We start from the raw sequence: 19,316 nt of genomic DNA, 5'->3' as shown, positions 1-19,316 counted from the left end.
TGTTTTCTCTCGTATTTCCATTACTCGATGTTGGATGAATGGCTTCCATTTATTTAAATCGCCCTTTATCCAATGTAATGTAACAGAAGAGTCTGACGAAAAATATACATTCATCTGGACTCTTTTCTCTAACTGTTCTTTCACATTCGAGGCTAATCTTTCTCCAATGAGCGCCCCCATCAGCTCTAATCTTGGAAGGGACAGCTTCTTCAGTGGAGCTACTTTGGTTTTGGAAATGACAAAACTACTTCCTATTTCACTGTCCGTCGTGACGTATCGCAGGTATATCACAGCTCCATATGCCTTTGTAGTGGCTTAGTTATTGCATGAGAAATAATTATTTTTTATTTCATATATTTGTTCATGTGTTTAATTATTTTATAAAATTAACTTTAATATTTTGTTAATATTCATATTTATATTTCTTTTATGCTGAATGGCAATAAGTAGTTCATATTTATGTTTAAATTTCTTTATGCTGAATGGCAACTAGTTCTAGTTCTGATTCGTGATTGCTAGGGTTTGGTTTCAAAACGTTGCTCTTAGCGTCGCATTTCGATAGCCGAAAAATAAAATGCAATAACTTAGCTATTTGTTTATAATTCATGCTGTTCCTAGTCATAAATTAATTTTAAACAGTAGTAGCCAAGGCTACACCTTCTGACTTGCGTCGGTAAAGCAATGCATTTGAATATCTCTCAATTCAGACTTGTTAGTCTTTCGGAAGTAATGTATGGTAGATTAAATTAGGTTTATTTTCTGTATATTTCACACAAACAAACTGCTTTAGTTTTAATGATTTTAGGATAAATTAAAGTTCTAAGAGTTAATTAAAAGTTCTAAGAGTGATTAATACATTGAAAAAATGAAAATGAGATTTCTTAGTTCATTCTAATAAGTTATTTTACAGTGAAGTAAATTTTAATCTCTTAAACATATGTAAAATAAAACAGGTATTACAGGCTAAGTTAGTAACTGTTGTACACTTTAAATTCAAATTGTAAAAATGTAGAATTTTGTGACAAATCTATCCACTTTCAAAATTACTGATGTTTGATCTTTTTCAAACAACATAAGAAATTACATAGGAAATAGAGAGACTTATAATAATGGAAATGGTTAATAATAATATAATAATGGAAATGGTTTCAAATTTAATTCTTTTAAAAAGGTAAGAGAAAAGTAAAAATGTTAGCACTTCATTTAAATGTCAGACGTATTTCAAAATCTGTTGAATTCAATGTATTAATGGTGAAATATTTTGAAATTAAATTAATTCCCTTAAGCTTATAGAGAAGTGATTCATGACAATACCCTAAGGTAATAAAGAAATGCTTTCATGTTTGTTATTATTTGACTTTATAAAAATATAGCTTTTAGCAAGAGAAGATGTATCCTTGTTCAATATTCTTACCAAATGGGTACTCGCAAACAACAAAACTAAGGTATTTAAGAAACGCACAGACTTATAATAATAGAAAGGTCTTCAAGTCTAATTTACATTAAACTACGGAAGGCTTATGAAATAAATCTTTTAACTTCCAAAAACATTTCAAACTTTGGTTGATCAGTTCCATAAAATTTAAATGTTGCTCAAATTAAATTTAATTTAATTAACATTGTATGTTTAGATACAAAATTAGCTAGTTGTTATACCTAACGTAATAAAAACTTTTTTATACTAAATTGAAATTACGAAATTAGAGTTTATCAAGGTAATATTTTAATAACATAAGGAAAGTTTGCAGCAATTTATGTATTATTTAAAATGCAGAAACATTTCAAAATGAGGTAGAATACCGTCTAAAAAGGAATAATATGTGGAAACTAAATTTAAATGAATCTTGTAAGCATACATAGAGAGAAAATAGCATTGATTAAAGACCTAAGGTTACAAAGTGCTGTTATATTCATCAGCAATGAACTGAGATTATAAAAGTGTATAACTCTCCCTTGATTATAATGTCCTGATACAGAATTACTGCAAATTGATTGTTTTAAGAGAAAATAAATAAAATATTAAAAAATAGAGCATTAATAATGGGGAAAATTGTTACAAATTTAGTGTTTTTCATAAGCTAAGAGAAGAAGGAATCAGGGTATAACTTAAGCGTATAAGACATTTTATAAGCTAAGAGAAAGGAGGGATCAGTGTATAACTTAAGCCTATAAATATTTTAGTATTAGCTTGGGCACCAGTGGCGGAGCTAGGGTGGGGCAAAGGGGGGCATCCGTCCCCGGGCGCAGCATCCAGGGGGCGCCAAATTGATGATACACAGTTCAAAATGAAATGTTTCCATTCTTGGAATACATAAAGGGGCGCAAAATCTTTAGGTGTCCTCGGGCGCTGAAAATCTTAGCTACGCCTCTGTTGGGCACAGTCTAATAAGAGATGAAACAAGCTGAAATTAAATTAAATTTAATTTCTTATACTCAGGTAGAGGAAAAATATGATATTTTAAAACCAGACAGCTCAGCAATGATTTGAAATTCTGTAAGCATATACTTTTGAATGTTCTGATACAAAAATTAATAACAATGGTCAACAATCTTTTTTTACTCAACATAAATCAGACGTTTAGGATATGAGGAGAATTAAAATAATGCTAAATTCTTTTTTTTTTTTTTTTTTTTTTTTTCTCTCGTCAAACTAGAAGATAGACAGAGAATAAATGTTTCATTTACAGCTGCAGACATTTCAGTTTGAGAATAAAAACAGGCTAATAACGGATAAAATATGTAGAATTAAATTATTAACTTTAATAATTTTCAAGATTTGACAGAAACAAACTAGTTTATTTTTAATAACTCAAGGATAAAATTAAATATTAAAGGTAATCGCTATACTGAACTTATATCAATTTAGTAACAATTAAAGTATGCTAATTTAAAAAAGCTGCCATATGACTGATTTTAAACACCACAAGTAAAAGTTTTTAATTTAAAGTCAGTCTTATAATAATGAAAAATTCTTTAGATTTAGAGCAAGTTAAAAGTTAGATGAAGCTACAAATGAATCACACACATACCAAGACAAGGCTAGATGTATTAAAGGCTAAGGTTATCACTGTTTTGCTCTTCAACAAGAAATTAAAATTGTAAAAATGCAGAATTTACAAAGGAAAAATATCCTCATTCAAAACTACTGATATTCAACTCTTTCTAAACAATCTAAATAAATTATATAAGAAATAAAGAGACTTTTAATGATAGGAATTGCTTCAGATTTAATCCTTTTAACAAGCTAACGAAATAATTATAATATTTATGATTTACTGAAGTATTTAATATAGTTCAAAATTTATTGAAGGGAGTGTGATAAGTGATTAAATATTTTGAAACTAAATTTGTTCTCTTACAGAGAGATGTTGTAAGCCAGTATCCTAAGGTAATAAAGAAGTTTTAACTGTCTCTGTAATTTGAATTTATAAAAATATATTCATTTAGCAAGGAACAATGTATCCTCATAGATTATTTCTGGTATATGGCTGCTTTGAAATAGCATTAATAAAGTATTTAGAAACTACATACTTATGTTATAAAATTAAATTAATATTAAAATGACTTGCTTAAATGTCTGAAACAATTCTAGCTTAAGTGGAGTTTATCTTCAAATAAATAGTTATGGATTATTGAGCCATTATGCAACAAGCATTTACTTTTCTTTGTACCATTGCATTTTTATTGGTTATCCTTATGATCGGTAATTTAATTAGACCAGGACCTTCAATTTATTGTATTGAAGATGAAGAGAATACCTGTCACTGACTAAAGTCTTTCAGTAAATCTAATAAGAGATAAAAATACGTTAAAAATACAATTAAATTTAATCTCTTCTTTAAATATTACGATATATGTTAGTTCCTAAGGCAATAAAAATGTCTTTGGAGGATAAACTGTAAGGTATTTTCTCCCTCCTTCCAGCATGCCTTCATGGTGTAATTGGTAGCACACTCCGTGCGTATTTGAGATGTCCAGGTTCGAGTCCCGGCAAGGACATTACTCATTTTTCATGTGTCCTACTTCAGAAAAAACCTAATAATTCTACAAAGCAATAAACTGAAATTATAAAAGTGTAGACCTTTACCAAGGATTTTGTATTTTCATACAAAACTGTTGACAGTTAACGGCTTTTCAGCAGTACCACTATAATATCTAGGAAACAGAGAATGTTATAATAATGAAATGTTTTAAATTTTATGCTCTAAACTAAGGATGCAATATAACAAAGGGCTAATTTTAAAGCTAATGATGTTTCAAATTTAAGTTGAATACAGTCCAATATGACAGGTAATGCTGAATTAAAATAGTATTAATGCCTTATTAATGTTTACACAGAAACATATGTATATTGCACAATCTAAGGTAATAAATATGTGTTTTAGGAGACAGAGATATATTGAATTTTTAAACTGTTAATATGTTAAGTTCTCATTCAGGCTTTCTGCCAGCTGACTTCTTTTATGTAATATAAGTAAAGTTTCCAGCTAGTAGGAGGGTTTTAAAGATGAAATTAGCTTCAAATTTAATATATTTTACAAGCTAAGGGAGGGACAAAGGCTAAAGACAGTCTAATAACACACAAGATACGTTAAATTAAATATCTCATTTTCACAGAAACTAATATATTTAATGACTTATGCATAATTCACTTGAAAGAAATTGGATTTCCTAATGTAGATTGATCACAGTCTAACAAGAAATAAAACATTTTGAAATTAGATTAAATATAATCTCTTAAACTGTTATAGATACAAAATTTTAAGTGTTAAAATACCATAGGTGATATAATGGTGAGCAGTATATTGAAATCTACAAAAGTGTGTACTTTCACTAAAAAAATATATGTTAATTCAAAATTATTGCCATTTGAAAACTTTTATTAAACAATGTAAATAGAATATTTGAAAAATAAAGAGACTGTTATTAATGAAAAGAACTTTAAATTTAATTTTTGTAATAAGTTAGGAGAGGAATGAAGTAATAAATGATTTGGATATAAAAGATAGATATACTTCAGATCAGGCTTTATATAATTAAATAAAAGATAAAAATATAAAGGTTTTATGTTATTTAAGTTATAAAAATGTAGACATTTACCAAGGAATAAAATATCCTTATTTAAAGTTACTGTGGATGGACACATTGCTTTTGAATAGCATAAATAAAGTATTTAATATGTACGAGTAATGAAGCTTGTCATAATGAAATGTACTTCAAATAACGGTTTTAATGAAATTAGGGTTATTTATGATTCTCTTAAGACGCTGATATGCTTCAAATTTAGATTGCACATTCTATCTCACATTTAGTTGTGTTCAAGTTAATTTTGAAGTATCCTTGCTGCTTAAGTGAATAATGCTGTAAAGCCCTGCAAACTTGATCTAATATGGACTAAGAGGATGGGTTTTGCAGAAGAAATGATCAGTTATTCACGACTCCTTGACATTTTATCAAACACTTAATTCCATGGCAATTTTATTAATAATTTTGTGTTTATCCAGCTTGTTAAGGCATCCAGCTTCATTCATATTTAATTTACTTCTTTTCTTCTTGTTTGACATTTTCATTTGTACAGCCAGCATAATGCGGCACTTGTAAACCTGAATATAAACCTAGAATGTGAACTTAAAGTGTAGCTTACAATAGCTACAGCTAACAACAGAAAGGAGAAATGCAAGTGGTAATTCAACAACTAGTTATCTGAACTTTCTTCAGCCATTTTGTTACTAATAGAAGGAATGTAATAGTTTGGAATTTTCATGAAAAAGAAAAAAAAAGCCCCTCATCAATTTACTATACAAGTTCCAAGAAATAGTGTCACAAAGGGAAAGAGACAAAAATTGTAAAATTAGGATCTTATAATAGTTTTGAACAGAACAGGAAAACTTGTGGACATTCATATGCATAAACATAATTGCAGTAATACAGTGCTTAAAGTATACTGTTTGCAACATATGGTCTATGCTAAAAATTCTTTACAGTCTAGCTTTTAATTAATCATCACATTATTTCATAGGAAATATACTGCTTGACCAATAAATTTTAGTGATTAAACAAGGGGCGGGGGATCATCAAATTATACGTAATGTCAAGTTTGTGAAGACTCTACTGTAAGTGGATTAATCCATCCTTTAGCTTAAAGATACATTGAATTTGAAATAAATTTCATTATTATAAGTAGTTGCAAATACTTTAGTATGTTATTTAAAAGTATTCATTTGGCAGTATTTTTAAATGGAGATAATTTATTTCTTGGTAGAATTCAGCATTGTGATAATTTTAATTTATTGCTAATTTCTGAAAATATTTTTTATCATCTAAGGTCTTTTAGCATATGATATTTTATCAATGCAAGTTTAAGAAATTAAATGTATTTTAATTATCTTACTTTCCAGTTCACTGTATTCAAATATTTAAACATCTCTGGCTTTTAAGATAATCATTAATGGTCAAACTTCTTACCAATTTGATTTAAAATACTTAATTTCACACCATATCATTATTAAGAGTGAATTAAAATCTTAAGTATTTCATTTGTATTGTCCGAAAGCAATTGGTTGACATTTACTTTAAACGAGAAGATTTTGTTCCTTGCTAAAATTATACAGTTTTATAATTTCAATTTATTGCTGATATCTAAAGAATTTTTATTACCTCTGGTCTTTCAACATGTCTTACAGTGTTCCTGTGTAAAAAGATTTAATATAATTTAATATCTGCACACATATTTCTACATGTATTATCTCATCTTAGAATGTGTTCAAACTAATTTTGAAAGATCTCTTGTTCACTGTCATTAAAAAAAAAAAAATAATAATAATTCATTTATTTAGTTAGAGATGTTAAATATGAAAAGTGTTTCATTTCAAGAGTGTCTCTAGGCTCTACATGTTTCATTTAATTTGTTTAAAACTACTCAGTTGGCAGTAAATTTAAATGAAAATATGTTGTATCTTGACAAAATCTACATTTTTAGAATTTTTGTTTATCTGCAACTTTTAATTATTGATTTCAATCTTTTAGAATATACCAGATTATCTCTATGGAAGCTTAACAGACTACATTAAATCTATTTTCAAACTGTCTCTGATTAGACTTTATAATCAGTAGTTTGGTAGTAATGTTAAATGAAGATATTTCCTGAAAATCCAATGAAAAACTAAATTATTATAATTACAATTACAGTCAACAGTCGTTAATTCGGTCACCCATAATTCGGAATGATCTATAATCCGGACCTCAAAGCTACAAACTTTCTGCGCATGCGTTGACGCATGCGCATAAGTGTTTACGCATGCGCGTAAGACCTTTACGGCTGCGCATATGCGTGTGCGCACGCGCATAATACGTTTACGCATGCGCTTTTAATGTATAACGGACGGTATAAGCTAAAATTATCTAATTATCTATTTCAGTTAATGTTGCAGATCGCGTTGTTCCTTAATCTTCTAATTGGATCCGGCTTATTATTTTTGCAGACTGTTAGAGCAATTTTATAAAAGTAAGCTTGAACTTTCGATTATGTCAAATAGAATTTCCGATGCGGGAGCTCCCAAAGGATCTACAAAGCGAAAGTATATTTCGATGTCCATCAAACAAAAAGTGGAATTGCTGCAAAAAATTGATAAAGGCATATCCTTTGTTTCTCTAACCATTCCGAAATCTGTTTATCAATTTCACGCTGCTCTGCGGCAGGGGGGGGACGCTGCGGCGCGCAATGAATTGGAAGTTGATCTGTCAGCACTATCCTTATCTTCAGGGCAGATGTTTTTATTTTATTTGGCTTATAATTCTTTACCAAATGTAGTATTTCATCTCGATGTACTCTGTCTTCGATATGATTTAAATCAAATTCCTCATCATTATAATTCGCTTCCGATAGTGAAGAAAGTGACACAGAGGTTATTGAAAACGAAAAAATTTCGATTGACAAATTAGTCGGTATTCTCGACACAGCAATTATAGGACTTGAACAGCGGAACTTTTTGTAACTGAAGAAGAAATTATGTCGGTTTATAGAATTAAAGAGAAAGTATTATCACATAAAACGAAGCAACTTAAACAACTTACATTGAAAGAAATGTTTAATAAAGTAAACAAATAATAAGTTTTTTTTTTTTTTTTTTGTAAATTTTAATACGCTTTAGATCATAATTGTTCTTTATTTCATAAATTACGGTTTCATATTTTTAATTTTATAATTTCTGCATAGCATCTTACCAGATTTAAGCTCATGATCTATAATCCGGAAAAATCGATAATCCGGAATCGCCGAAGTCCCGACAAGTCCGGATTAACGAGTTTTGACTGTGTTAAGAAACAATACTATTAACCCCTCTCTAAGCAATTCTTTTATTACCCTAGGTCTTATGTTTTGATTTAGGTTTCATTAGCGGCTTACAAATCTCCGTTAGCTAATTAAAAACATTAAATTTGAAGCATATTCCAGAAATGCAGTTCTTTGTAGGCCCTAAATACTTTATTTATGGTGTTGAAAAGCAGCGAATTTGCAGTATTCTTGAATAAGGATATTTCATTGCTTGGTAAAAGTCTGTATTGTTATAATTTCAGTCATGAATGATAATGAAGAGCTTTAGGTGTTATTACCTAAAATCCGTCATTATAATTTCTTTTAACAAATGTCATAATGTTAGCATATAAGTTTAAAAAAAAAGAATTGCTGTATAATTTACCACTTATGGAGCTTATTTCAAGATAATTTTCAAGTACCTCTGTTTAAGTAAATATTTAATGTCTCTCTGTAAAAAGATTCAAATTAATTTCTACATATTTTTTTAGTAATGAATCTTTAATTGTTCAAACCTTCTCTCAGGTAATAAAAACATTAAATTTGAAGAAATTTTCATTACTAAAATATCTTTGTCTTAAGTACCTTATTTATTTTAATAAAAAGCATTCGATTGCTAGTAATTTTGAATGAGGAAATTGTGACTGTAGGTAAAAATGTAATTATTTCATTTTAATGGAGGTACCTAAAATTTTTATTTCCGTTCTCGCTGTATTATATACCGCATTAACCACGGCAATTTAGCTGTACGTTTTATTTAGTATTTAAACGGTGTGATTACTATGTAGTATGTATACTGTTTGTACTATAAATATTTTCTATAATAATAAATTCCTCCCTCTCACTCTGCTAATAAATTTTTCTAAATACCCACCCTACCAAATTTTAGAACAGAATTGCAGCCGGGGGGGGGGGGGAATGTCGGAATCATATTTTGAAATAAATACGGTTTTGTATTATGTTTATGTAAGTGTAAAGGATTTCATTTAGTTTATTTCTTTACGCTTTAATTATCAGAGATAGATATATGAGATGTGAAGAGCATCCTGCTTTAATAGTGAAAAAGCAGGATTTCGAGATTCCCAGCTCTGGATCCATCATACGCAACCAGTTTCCTCAAATTCCAAAATTCAAAATTATTCCAGGTCTACCAGCTCAAAATTATTCCAGGTCAAGAATTCAGAAGCTAATCTGTGGCATGTAAATAGCACAGCATATTAAGCAAGTGTCCGGCCAATGAAAAAGAAAAATTCTGTTCAATTTCTCTAAAATTTAAGAACGTTCTTTTTCGCATGTCATGGAAAATGTTGAATTTTAAAATAATCCTACAGTTTGTAATGCCACTCTGAGTACGTCTAGAAATGTCTCTCTGTTGTTTAGAATATGTTGTTTCAGTTTCTCACCACCAGATGGCAGCTTGAATTGCGTTTAAATGTTTATGTGTTTCTGTTTGGCAATAACATTAGGAGCTACCTTCAACCGAGTAGTTCTTTCGTCAGTGTTCGTTTGGTCACCGTCGAGGGAGTAGTACTTTTTCGGTTGAGTTTTGTTTCTCGCGTGCTCTAATCGTGTTCTTGTTTAGTTCGCCGGAACATAGTTGTCAGTTCTTTTAAGAATAAAGAGCTGGTCTTCGGCTTGAATCCTTTCATTAAACATTGAATCTTTTATATTGGTGAGCATGTTTCATCATTTTTTGTAACATTATTATTCTATTATTTATTGAAATTAGTTATTTGGTATTCATGTATTGCATGAGATTACATTCGATTTGTTTGGAAAGTGTTAAACATATAAAGCTTTTTTTTTTTTTTTTAGGTATATTGTTGATAATTATTGATTTCAAAATATGCTATATTTTAGATTATTAATTTCATAATATGCTATATATAATATATTTCTAGGTTCATATACAGTTTGTGGACCTGCTGACTTTTCGGATGTAATTATCCTCCTCCGATGTCTAGGATGAGCGTTCCTAAGTCTCATTGCCCCCATATTTCTACTATTGGAAATATTACGAAGTACGATGTTATCGCTAAACAAAATGTAAGTCCATTTTCTCTATAATATTTTTGCAAAATTAGAGGTTTCTGTTTCATATACCTGTTCTTTGGAAAGTCAAATTGCTAAAAGCTATAAAATTTTTTATGTGTTATAAATTTATTTCAGGTGGAGGGAAAACATTTGTAAATTTTGCTGCCTTGGTGTAACTATTTTAGTTGTGTATATGTATGCATGCACATTAGATTTAAAATGCACTTTTTTGTTATCCAATTTTACCGCGTTCTGTTTCAAAACAACTTTAATTCTTTTCCACGAAATTTGAAATTTTGCTCCACTACAAATGCTTAAATTTATCAAAATAAAATACCCTAAATAAGGTTAAGGTTAGGAAGATAGTAATGCTAGTAGCGGTGTAAGTATATGTATAGTAAAATAGTGGGTGTGGTGTTCTTGAAAAGTTATTGGTGATTCTTCCTTCAGCTGGCAATTACATTTGATTTCTAATATGATTGAATCTAAGATCAGGAATAATATTTATTTCTATATCTTATTCTGATTTCGTCATCCTGAATCATCTTAATTTTTAATGAATGTATTGTAAACTGAAGTATAAAGACTGAAAAATTAGGGAGATCCTTATGTAATTCATTCTGTCACATTTATTGCCATGGGTTGTGTACCAAAAAAATAACTCTCTAGGAAGTATGATGAGAAATGTTTTAAAGCTTTTATTCGTATGAAAGATACCATATATTCCAGTGTATAACACACTTTTAATACACAAAATAAGATCGAAATTTATGGATGCATTTTATGTACCAGATATAAAAATGATAGAAATAATAAAGCAAAAAATTAGATTTTTTGTGTATTAAAATGCCGTTTATTAAAAAGAAATTACTTACCTCGTAAACTTAATTATCGGATAACATGAAAAGTTCATCACATTCGTCTTCCATTATATCTTCAGGCACATCATCAGCTTCTTTTATATCTTCAACATCATTGTTACTCTGATCCATAAATGAACAATTATCATCTATTTCAACAAACATCCTTGTTCCAGCACGATTTCCATTTTCTTTCGCAAACTGAATGACTTTGCATTTGAAACCAGCACTCTATTTTATTTGACAGGAACTATATTTACTGCTGAAAGGAACACTAGATCAACTGTATTGCAACTAAATCAATTGTGATTTACTAAAACCTTCCATATTCTCTTCAAAATCATGGCTTCCAAACGGCTACAGAAAGCAATCTGACTCCTAATTCTATGAATTCTTTTAAAGTCTGGATGGTATTCTTATCACAAATTCTATCCCCTTTTCTTGAAACCCTAGAATAACATTCTTGTGCACATCTGCATTGACTACTATTGCCTGTGTAAATATACTTACTCTCTCAAGCATTCCACCCTACACATGTATTGCTTGCTTTATCATTGTCAGCCCAAATCGCTTTATCATTGTTCAAGCGCCTGGGAAAAATCTTTGAATGAATGACTTCAAAAGATGAGTGCATCGCACATGTGTCTTTTAGGTTTCTTTGTAAAGAGAAGGCTGTGTGTTATATGGGGAATATACCTAAAAATTAATAAATTTAGTTTGAATTTATAGGTGCACATTATACCCCGGAATATGCGGTATTTATATTCATGCTTGTTTATTGTATTTGCAGCTAAACTGAAGTGTAAGAGACATGCTAGATCTGACAATTTTGTTGTTAGTTAATAATTTTAATCCAGTAGTTGTACTTATTAGTGTGCAGTGCTGAGTTTTTGCCATTCTGTGTTTTTTAAGCAAAAACAGATTGCAGTATTACATGGGTAGAAAAACAGTGATATGTAATATAATACGTATGTTTAATGTGTGCTATGCCGAGGCTGTGCATGATGTTAAAAGCTTGTGCAGTTCCCTGATGTTTTTAAAGCGAAAAGAGAGTGCTTTATACTTGGAACGAACAAAAGGTATATCATAATAGAGTATGTTTAATATATCATATAATCCTTATTTAATAATCTGAAAACTTTTTTGAAAAAGGTCTCCAAACTATTGCTGTTTATTATAATTCAGCAAACGATATTAAAAGATAACATAATTTAGCAATTTAAAATACAAATTAATAAGGATTATATATCACATTAAATAATAATAATGAAATACTACATTTAGTAAGGAATTATAAGCCAAATAAAATAAAAACATCTGCTCTGAAGATAAGGGTAGTGCTGATATTAAAAGATAACATAATTTAGCAATTTAAAATACAAATTAATAAGGATTATATATCACATTAAATATTATAGGATACATTGGGTTGTTCCTTCCCTCATATATACTGTAATTTGTTTTTGCTTAAAAAAAATAACAGAATTCCACAAACTTGACAATAATTTAAAACAAAATTTATAAATTTTAATAAACAAATAATGATAATTCTGTCACCTGAGACTTCTTGAAAAGACGAAAGGATTATCAACGTTTGTTTAAAATTATGTTAATTTATATATATGCAATATGTATAAATAGAAAGTAACTAACAAAATACTAGTAGTTATTTTTGGAGTAATCATCAACCATTAGAGTTTTGCATGCAAACCTGTGTTCATATTTCTTCATTTTTTTGCTGCACCTAATTCACCATTTTCTTGAATCATATATTGATATGCAAATAAGGTGAACATATTAGATGAAAGTATAAGTATTCTCATTTAAATGGACCTAAGCAAAAAGTTACTTTCAAAATTAAATATTCAAGAGAGAAATAACATTTTCTTCCCTTATAAAAAAAGGTTCTTGATAAAAATAGAGAAGGTTCTTGATAAAAATGACTTTGCAAAAATACCATATAATTCAAGGCAACTACAGTGATGGATGAAATTATTTGAAGCTCATTTAAGCTCTAGTGTTAATAAGTTAAATAAAAATAAATGTTGGGAAACGCAGCACTTCAATTAACTTAAGAGGTGAAAAAAATCCAACGAAATGTTTATTAGAAGCAGAGCTGTGCAAATTATGGTAAAAGAAAAAGTAGCTGAACAGCCCATAGTAAAATTTGATTGGTTAAATGTGAAATGCAAGAAAGGCAATATGTACATTTATTTTAAGAAACTTTGTCAGTTAAAATTTGGCTTTTTTTCTCGCTTATCTGACATAAATGGGCAGGCAGATGGGTAAAAGTATATTTACAGGTACCCTTTGGCGATATATTGATACCGAGTTTGTGCAATTCTTTTACTTGTTATTTTGGCTTGTGTAGCGGCTTGATCTCCAATAATGTGCGAGCATGTTTTGTGTAAAATGCATGCAACTCAAAAGAAATTCGTAAACTCAGTTTTGTGTTAATTGAGTTTTTTGCAGTCAAAAGTCGTTAATCCGGACTCGTCGTGACTTCGGCGATTCCGGATTATAGATCATCACTTTAAATCTGGTAAGATGGATGATGGCATGCAGAAATTATAAAATTAAATTATGAAACCATAATTTAAAAAATAAAGAACAATTATGATCTAAAGGGTATCAAAATTTACAAAAAAAAAAAAAAAAAGAGCTTAATATTTATTTGTTTACCTTATTAAACATTTCTTTCAATGTAAGTTGTTTAAGTTGCTTCGTTTTATGTGATAATACTTTCTCTTTAATTCTATAAACAGACATAATTTCGTCTTCAGTTACAAAGTTCCGCTGTTCAAGTCCTATAATTGCTGTGTCGAGAATACAGACTAATTTGTCAATCGAAATTTTTTCATTTTCAATAACCTCTGTGTCACTTTCTTCACTATCGGAAGCGAAATATAATGACGAGGAATTTGATTTAAATCATATCAAAGACAGAGTACATCGAGATGAAATACTACATTTAGTAAGGAATTATAAGCCAAATAAAATAAAAACATCTGCTCTGAAGATAAGGGTAGTGCTGACAGATCAACTTCCAATTCATTGCGCATCGCGGCGTTTCCCTTCCCCCGCTGCAGAGCAGCATGAAATTGATAAACATATTTCGAAATGGTTAGATATCAAAGGATATGCCTTTATCCATTTTTTGCAGCAATTCCACTTTCTGTTTAATGGACTTCGAAACATACTTTTGCTTTGTAGATCCTTTACATATTAGTAAATATATATCGGAAATTCTATTTGACATAATCGAAAGTTCAAGCTTACTTTTATAAAATTGCTCTAACAGTCTGCAAAAAATAATAAACCGGATCCAATTCAAAGATTAAGAAATAACGCAATCTGCAACATTAATTTTAGCTTAGCTTGTACCGTCTGTTATACATTAAACGTCCATGTGTAAAAGTATTACGTGCATGCATAAACACCTATGCGCATGCGTGAACGCACATGCGCAGAAAGTTTGTAGCTTTGAGGTCAGGATTATGGGTGTCCGGATTAACGACTTTTGACTGTAATCAAACGCATGCCTGGTGTTCTTACCAGGCATGTGTTTGATTTTTAAATTGAATTTTTGAAATTTTAATGCTCATCTTATCGATTATGGTGATAAATTTTTGCAGATATAATTGTCCCACGGTGGTGTGATCTGAATACACAATTATCTGTGCCTTACCAAAATAGACTCTAAATTTCTGCACCGTTAAAATTACAGCCAATATTTTTCTCTGCATATCCATATAGTTATGCTGTGTTTGATTTAGTAGTTTTAAAAACTGGGCCACGGGCTGGTGATTCTGGGGCTTGGATTAGCGAAATTTTCAATTTCTCATATGTGGCGTTAGCCTCAGTTGTCCATGAAAACCTGCATTTTTTTGTTTCTGTCTCTTCAGTTGTAAGAGCGGCTCGCCTATCTGTGCGAAATCTTTTATAACAGATCTGTAGTAAGAACACATGCCTAAGAATGAGGCTACTTTTTTTTTGCTGTTTTAGGCACATCCTCCGTTTTCACCACTATCTGAAAATACCCTGAAGTGAGATCTATCATGCTCGTATATTTAATTCATTTAATGTTACGTAGGTATGATAGGTAGTGATAAAGCAGATACTTAATTAAACTGTTTCATTTCCTGTGATCAATAACCAGTCTGCGTGCTTTAAAATTTGAGGGAGGCAGGTTGTTCTTTTCATGGCAAAAAGCACTACCGGGCTAACATATGGGATGCTTTAAGGCTTTTAGTTTTAGTTTATTTTAGTTTTGAACATCTCTTGAATGTGTTGCTCTGTAATTTTTTCTTTGACTCTGTCATAATGGTATGGCCTGGTTTTCACTGGCTCTCCACTTTTTAAATCGCTTTTGTGATGTACAATCTGGGTCAACTTCAGTTTTTCAGAAAATTTTCTTACCCAATTTTTCCAATTTTCTTCTGTCTTTGGCTTGCACATGTGAAAGATTCAAATCTGGAGATTTCACAGCTTCCATATCCCTTAGTTGCATGTGCAGCTCAACAGTCTCATCCTGAAAATTTAGTTTCACCCGTCCTGTCTTTAGAAACTCTGTGCCTATGACTGAAGCTTGTAAATTACATACAACAAAAAATATAAATTTTTGAACCTCACTGTTTATCTCCACATTAAACAACGCTTTACCTATACATACACAATGTTTGCCCTGTGCTGCTATAATTTTAGTATTTTGAATTTAAAAATATCTATATTTTTAAAATTTGTTTTAAAAGAAGTTTTCTGAAATGAAATTAGCTTGTGTCCCATTTTTCACCAAGGCCTCTGTTGGCACAATATTGTGAAATCTGTATAACAAGTAAGAACAAATTTTTTATTATTACCGTGCCCAATTGTACATTCGAGGGATTTTTTATCCGAGCGGGGTGACTGTGCCCTAACTTTCAGCACCCCAGTCTTATTTAACTTTACTGCCCCTTGTTTAGATTTTTGCGGCTTATTTTGGCGATTGCCTTTCTTCTTATTTTGGAATTTATTCCCATCATTGAATCTCTCTGTTTGTTCTAAATACGGCCTAGGAAACTGTTCGTTCGATCTCTAGCCAAAACCTCAAGTATGCGTATTTTCTGCAACCTTCCTACTTTTGAATTTCGCTACCAGCTGAAATAATTGTGCTAACGTGCAGGGGTTTCTTACTTCGATATAATCCTGTACTTGCAGCAGTATTCGAGGCAAAATAATTTGTATTATCTCTGCATCGGGCCTTTTTCCGTACAAAGATTTGCAATTTGGACCTTGTGTAAAATGAACTGTTAACTCTTCAACTATAAATTGGTACTTGCCATACAATTTCAGGGTTTCGTACGGTCCTTAAAAGTCCTTAAGTTTTTTTATCCTGAAAAGTTCTTAATTTCATCCAAAACTGGTAGAAGGTCCTTAATTTTAATCATCTGAAATTTCTGCTTGTTTTTATGACTGCCATTTTGAGTGTGAATTAGCATTTTGGAGGAATATTTTTGGCGATTCGCTGACAAATATGGTTATCTTTTGAATGGGCGAATGCATTCATGGGTTATAATTTGTTTCTATTTCTAATATAAACGGTGGGATAGAGTTTTTGAGCAAAAAGTGGAACATAAACATTTCAAAATTTTCTAAGGAAAGCTCTTAAACAAATTTTCCCTCTTGGGGATGTGAATTCTTTTATCAAACGGTTCTAAATTTGGTGACGTATCAACTTTTTGGCGATTTAAAGATCAGTTTCTATAGAAAATTTTTAATTCTGAGATCTGGGAATTTTTCGACGTTTTTTTTTTAGAACATTGTAACGTTGATAAATTTAAATAAAATAATGGTAATGTATTGTAATTATATTTAAGAAATAACACTAAAATAAAGCATTTTTATTTTTGGCTGTCGTATTATACAGTTCCATTTTGGCCACTTATACAATATTTTCTGAAATAAATAATTTATAATCTGAAAAATAAGCAAAGTATAATGCTATAAGGTGCAATTTACAAAACAGTTCTTAACAATAAGAAAATAGCTATGTAATTAATTAAAAATGTCTTTAATTTTTCATAGTAAGAGTTTTCACACGTAATTGTCTCAAAATATGAATCAATTTACTGTATAAAATTAATTTTACACTTTCTTCCTCGGATTTTTTTTTTTTTTTTTTTCCAAAATAATCGTAGCGTTTTCCTGTTACGGAATTGGTAAGGGTAACTTTTCTTTAGGATTTTAGACATTGCATCTTAAAAAGTTTAGAAAGATTTGAAGGCAAGATTTATAGACCCATTTTTCTAGAAGATTTCAGAAAAATGTGACAAAATGAAAAATGTCCCTATGGTATTAACACGTAATTTCTTACTTTTTGGAGAACGTCTGAAAGAACAATGAAAACATATTAGTTGAATGTTTTACTTCTGATACTAGAATCTTTTTCTTAACATTTTTATCTTCCCTTTATTTTCTCTACTTTTCACTAGACACAAGCATGGAAAATATCAAAAATGCTTCTAATCTTCTCATATGGACAGGTGTTATAGAAAAGAATTTTTTTATTAATAAAGAAATTGAAAACTGACAATTTAAAAGATTGAATGTGATCGTCATACACAGGGCTGGCGCTAGGCATTTTCCCACCTGATGCAATCTCTGTGGATCCTAAATTCTGATGCCTGGTGACTTTCTAAATTCTGCTTCCAGTGCCTGTTCTAAATTCTAATAGTTTTGCCGTTTCTAGATTTTGTTGCTCTGAGTGGCACTAAATTCTAAAAATTCTGCCACACCAGCTCTGTAACCGGACCTTACAATATATATTTCATATTTCTTCTGAATGTTCATATTATTAAAGAAATGAAATTAACAGCTTTTTCTATGCATTTAGATTTTAGAATAACAGAAATCTTTAATTAAATCCAAAAATTCTAAATTGAAAAGGAAACGTGAAAGAAAGAAACTGAATACATAAAGAGAAAGAAAATTATTCTTCAAAGATATGTACAGTTATTATTATGTAAATTACTGAGTTGTTTACAATTTCAGCCTTTAGTATAATTTCTCATCAGAATGCAAATCACATTCAGTTTTTAAACTGAGGTTTTTGGAGTGTTAAACAAGAGTGTGTTTCTGACCTCCACTTGCTCCCTGCATTAGTTCCTGCAGCTCTGATAATTTGTAATTATTTGTCTTTGCATTACCGCTGCCAACATTTTAATTGTTTATGACGATAGAGTTACTGAGTCAGCTTAAAATTAAATTGTATAGTCTTTGACTACTAGTCCAAAGTTTTAGTTTGAATTTGACTCTTTTTGTTTAATTAGATCACCATGAGTTGTAATTGACTTTTTTAGGATAAGACCATGCCTTTATTTTCCTAAGTTCTTTTTAAATAAAAAGCTTATTTAAACGTTTGTCTGATTCTATAGTTACTTTCAGACAGAGCGATAATTTGCTTAACATCTGTCGGGGGGGACTTACCTGATCAAAGTTTTAACTTTTACCTGATCAAGTAAACCCTCATAAGTACATTGTGGAGAGGCTGAGAAGTTAGGAGATAAAACACGCAGAAACAAGTGAGAACATTGTTTTGTGTATTGAGATGAATTTCTAATTGTTAGAAAAGATGCTTAAAGAGTAGGAAATCGATATAAATTAGCCAAAATGTCTGGGAAATCTTCAAATTAAAAAGACTCATGAATATTTTGTTGAGTGTTGCTGCTACAAAACATAAATGTTTTCTAGCTTTTAATGTGTAATGATTCCTAATATCATTTAAGAATCAATGTCATAAATTACATGTATTTTAAACTGTGAAATTTTATTAGATTGTAATTTTAATAGGGCTGTTTTAACAAATATTGTTAAAAAATAAATAAAATTTAATAGTGACCATATAAATCCATAATAACTAAGGTTATCTAATACCTAATTTAATTATTTATAACTAACTGCTTACCCTTAAAAATTATCTCTGCATATTAAAGTGAGTTATTGCCTTTCATTAACCCTTGCTGTTGTCACAAGATAAAACACAAAAATGTAAAAATTCTTGTAAAACTTATTTTTCGATCTAGTAAGACTTAATGTAATGCAAAACAACTTATCACTTCTGGTGCTTTAGTGGA

At 30.0% G+C, this 19,316-nt stretch overlaps 1 protein-coding gene across 3 annotated transcripts in view; it reads left to right on the top strand.

Annotated features, from left to right (window-relative positions):
* Positions 1–529: 529 nt before the first annotated feature.
* Usp20-33 (Ubiquitin specific protease 20/33) overlaps positions 530–19,316 on the top strand; it is a 107,961-nt gene continuing 89,174 nt past the window's right edge. Inside the window, exons 1-2 of one of the 3 annotated variants that reach the window (XM_085809685.1) lie at positions 530–673; positions 10,213–10,357. In XM_085809685.1, the coding sequence (XP_085665811.1) occupies positions 10,268–10,357 (90 nt within the window). In that variant the 5' untranslated portion in view covers positions 530–673; positions 10,213–10,267. Of the gene's footprint in view, positions 674–9,255; positions 9,984–10,212; positions 10,358–19,316 lie in introns of those variants that run through there. The other 2 variants (XM_085809686.1, XM_085809684.1) reach the window with 2 other exon arrangements.

This window comes from Stegodyphus dumicola, chromosome X2 (assembly GCF_044657685.1).
Source record: "Stegodyphus dumicola isolate Sdum_Otavi_A_Nest chromosome X2, ASM4465768v1".
Lineage (NCBI taxonomy): Eukaryota > Metazoa > Arthropoda > Arachnida > Araneae > Eresidae > Stegodyphus > Stegodyphus dumicola.
The sequence above is the reverse complement of the archived record's forward strand: the minus strand, read 5'-3'. Positions and strand labels throughout refer to the sequence as shown.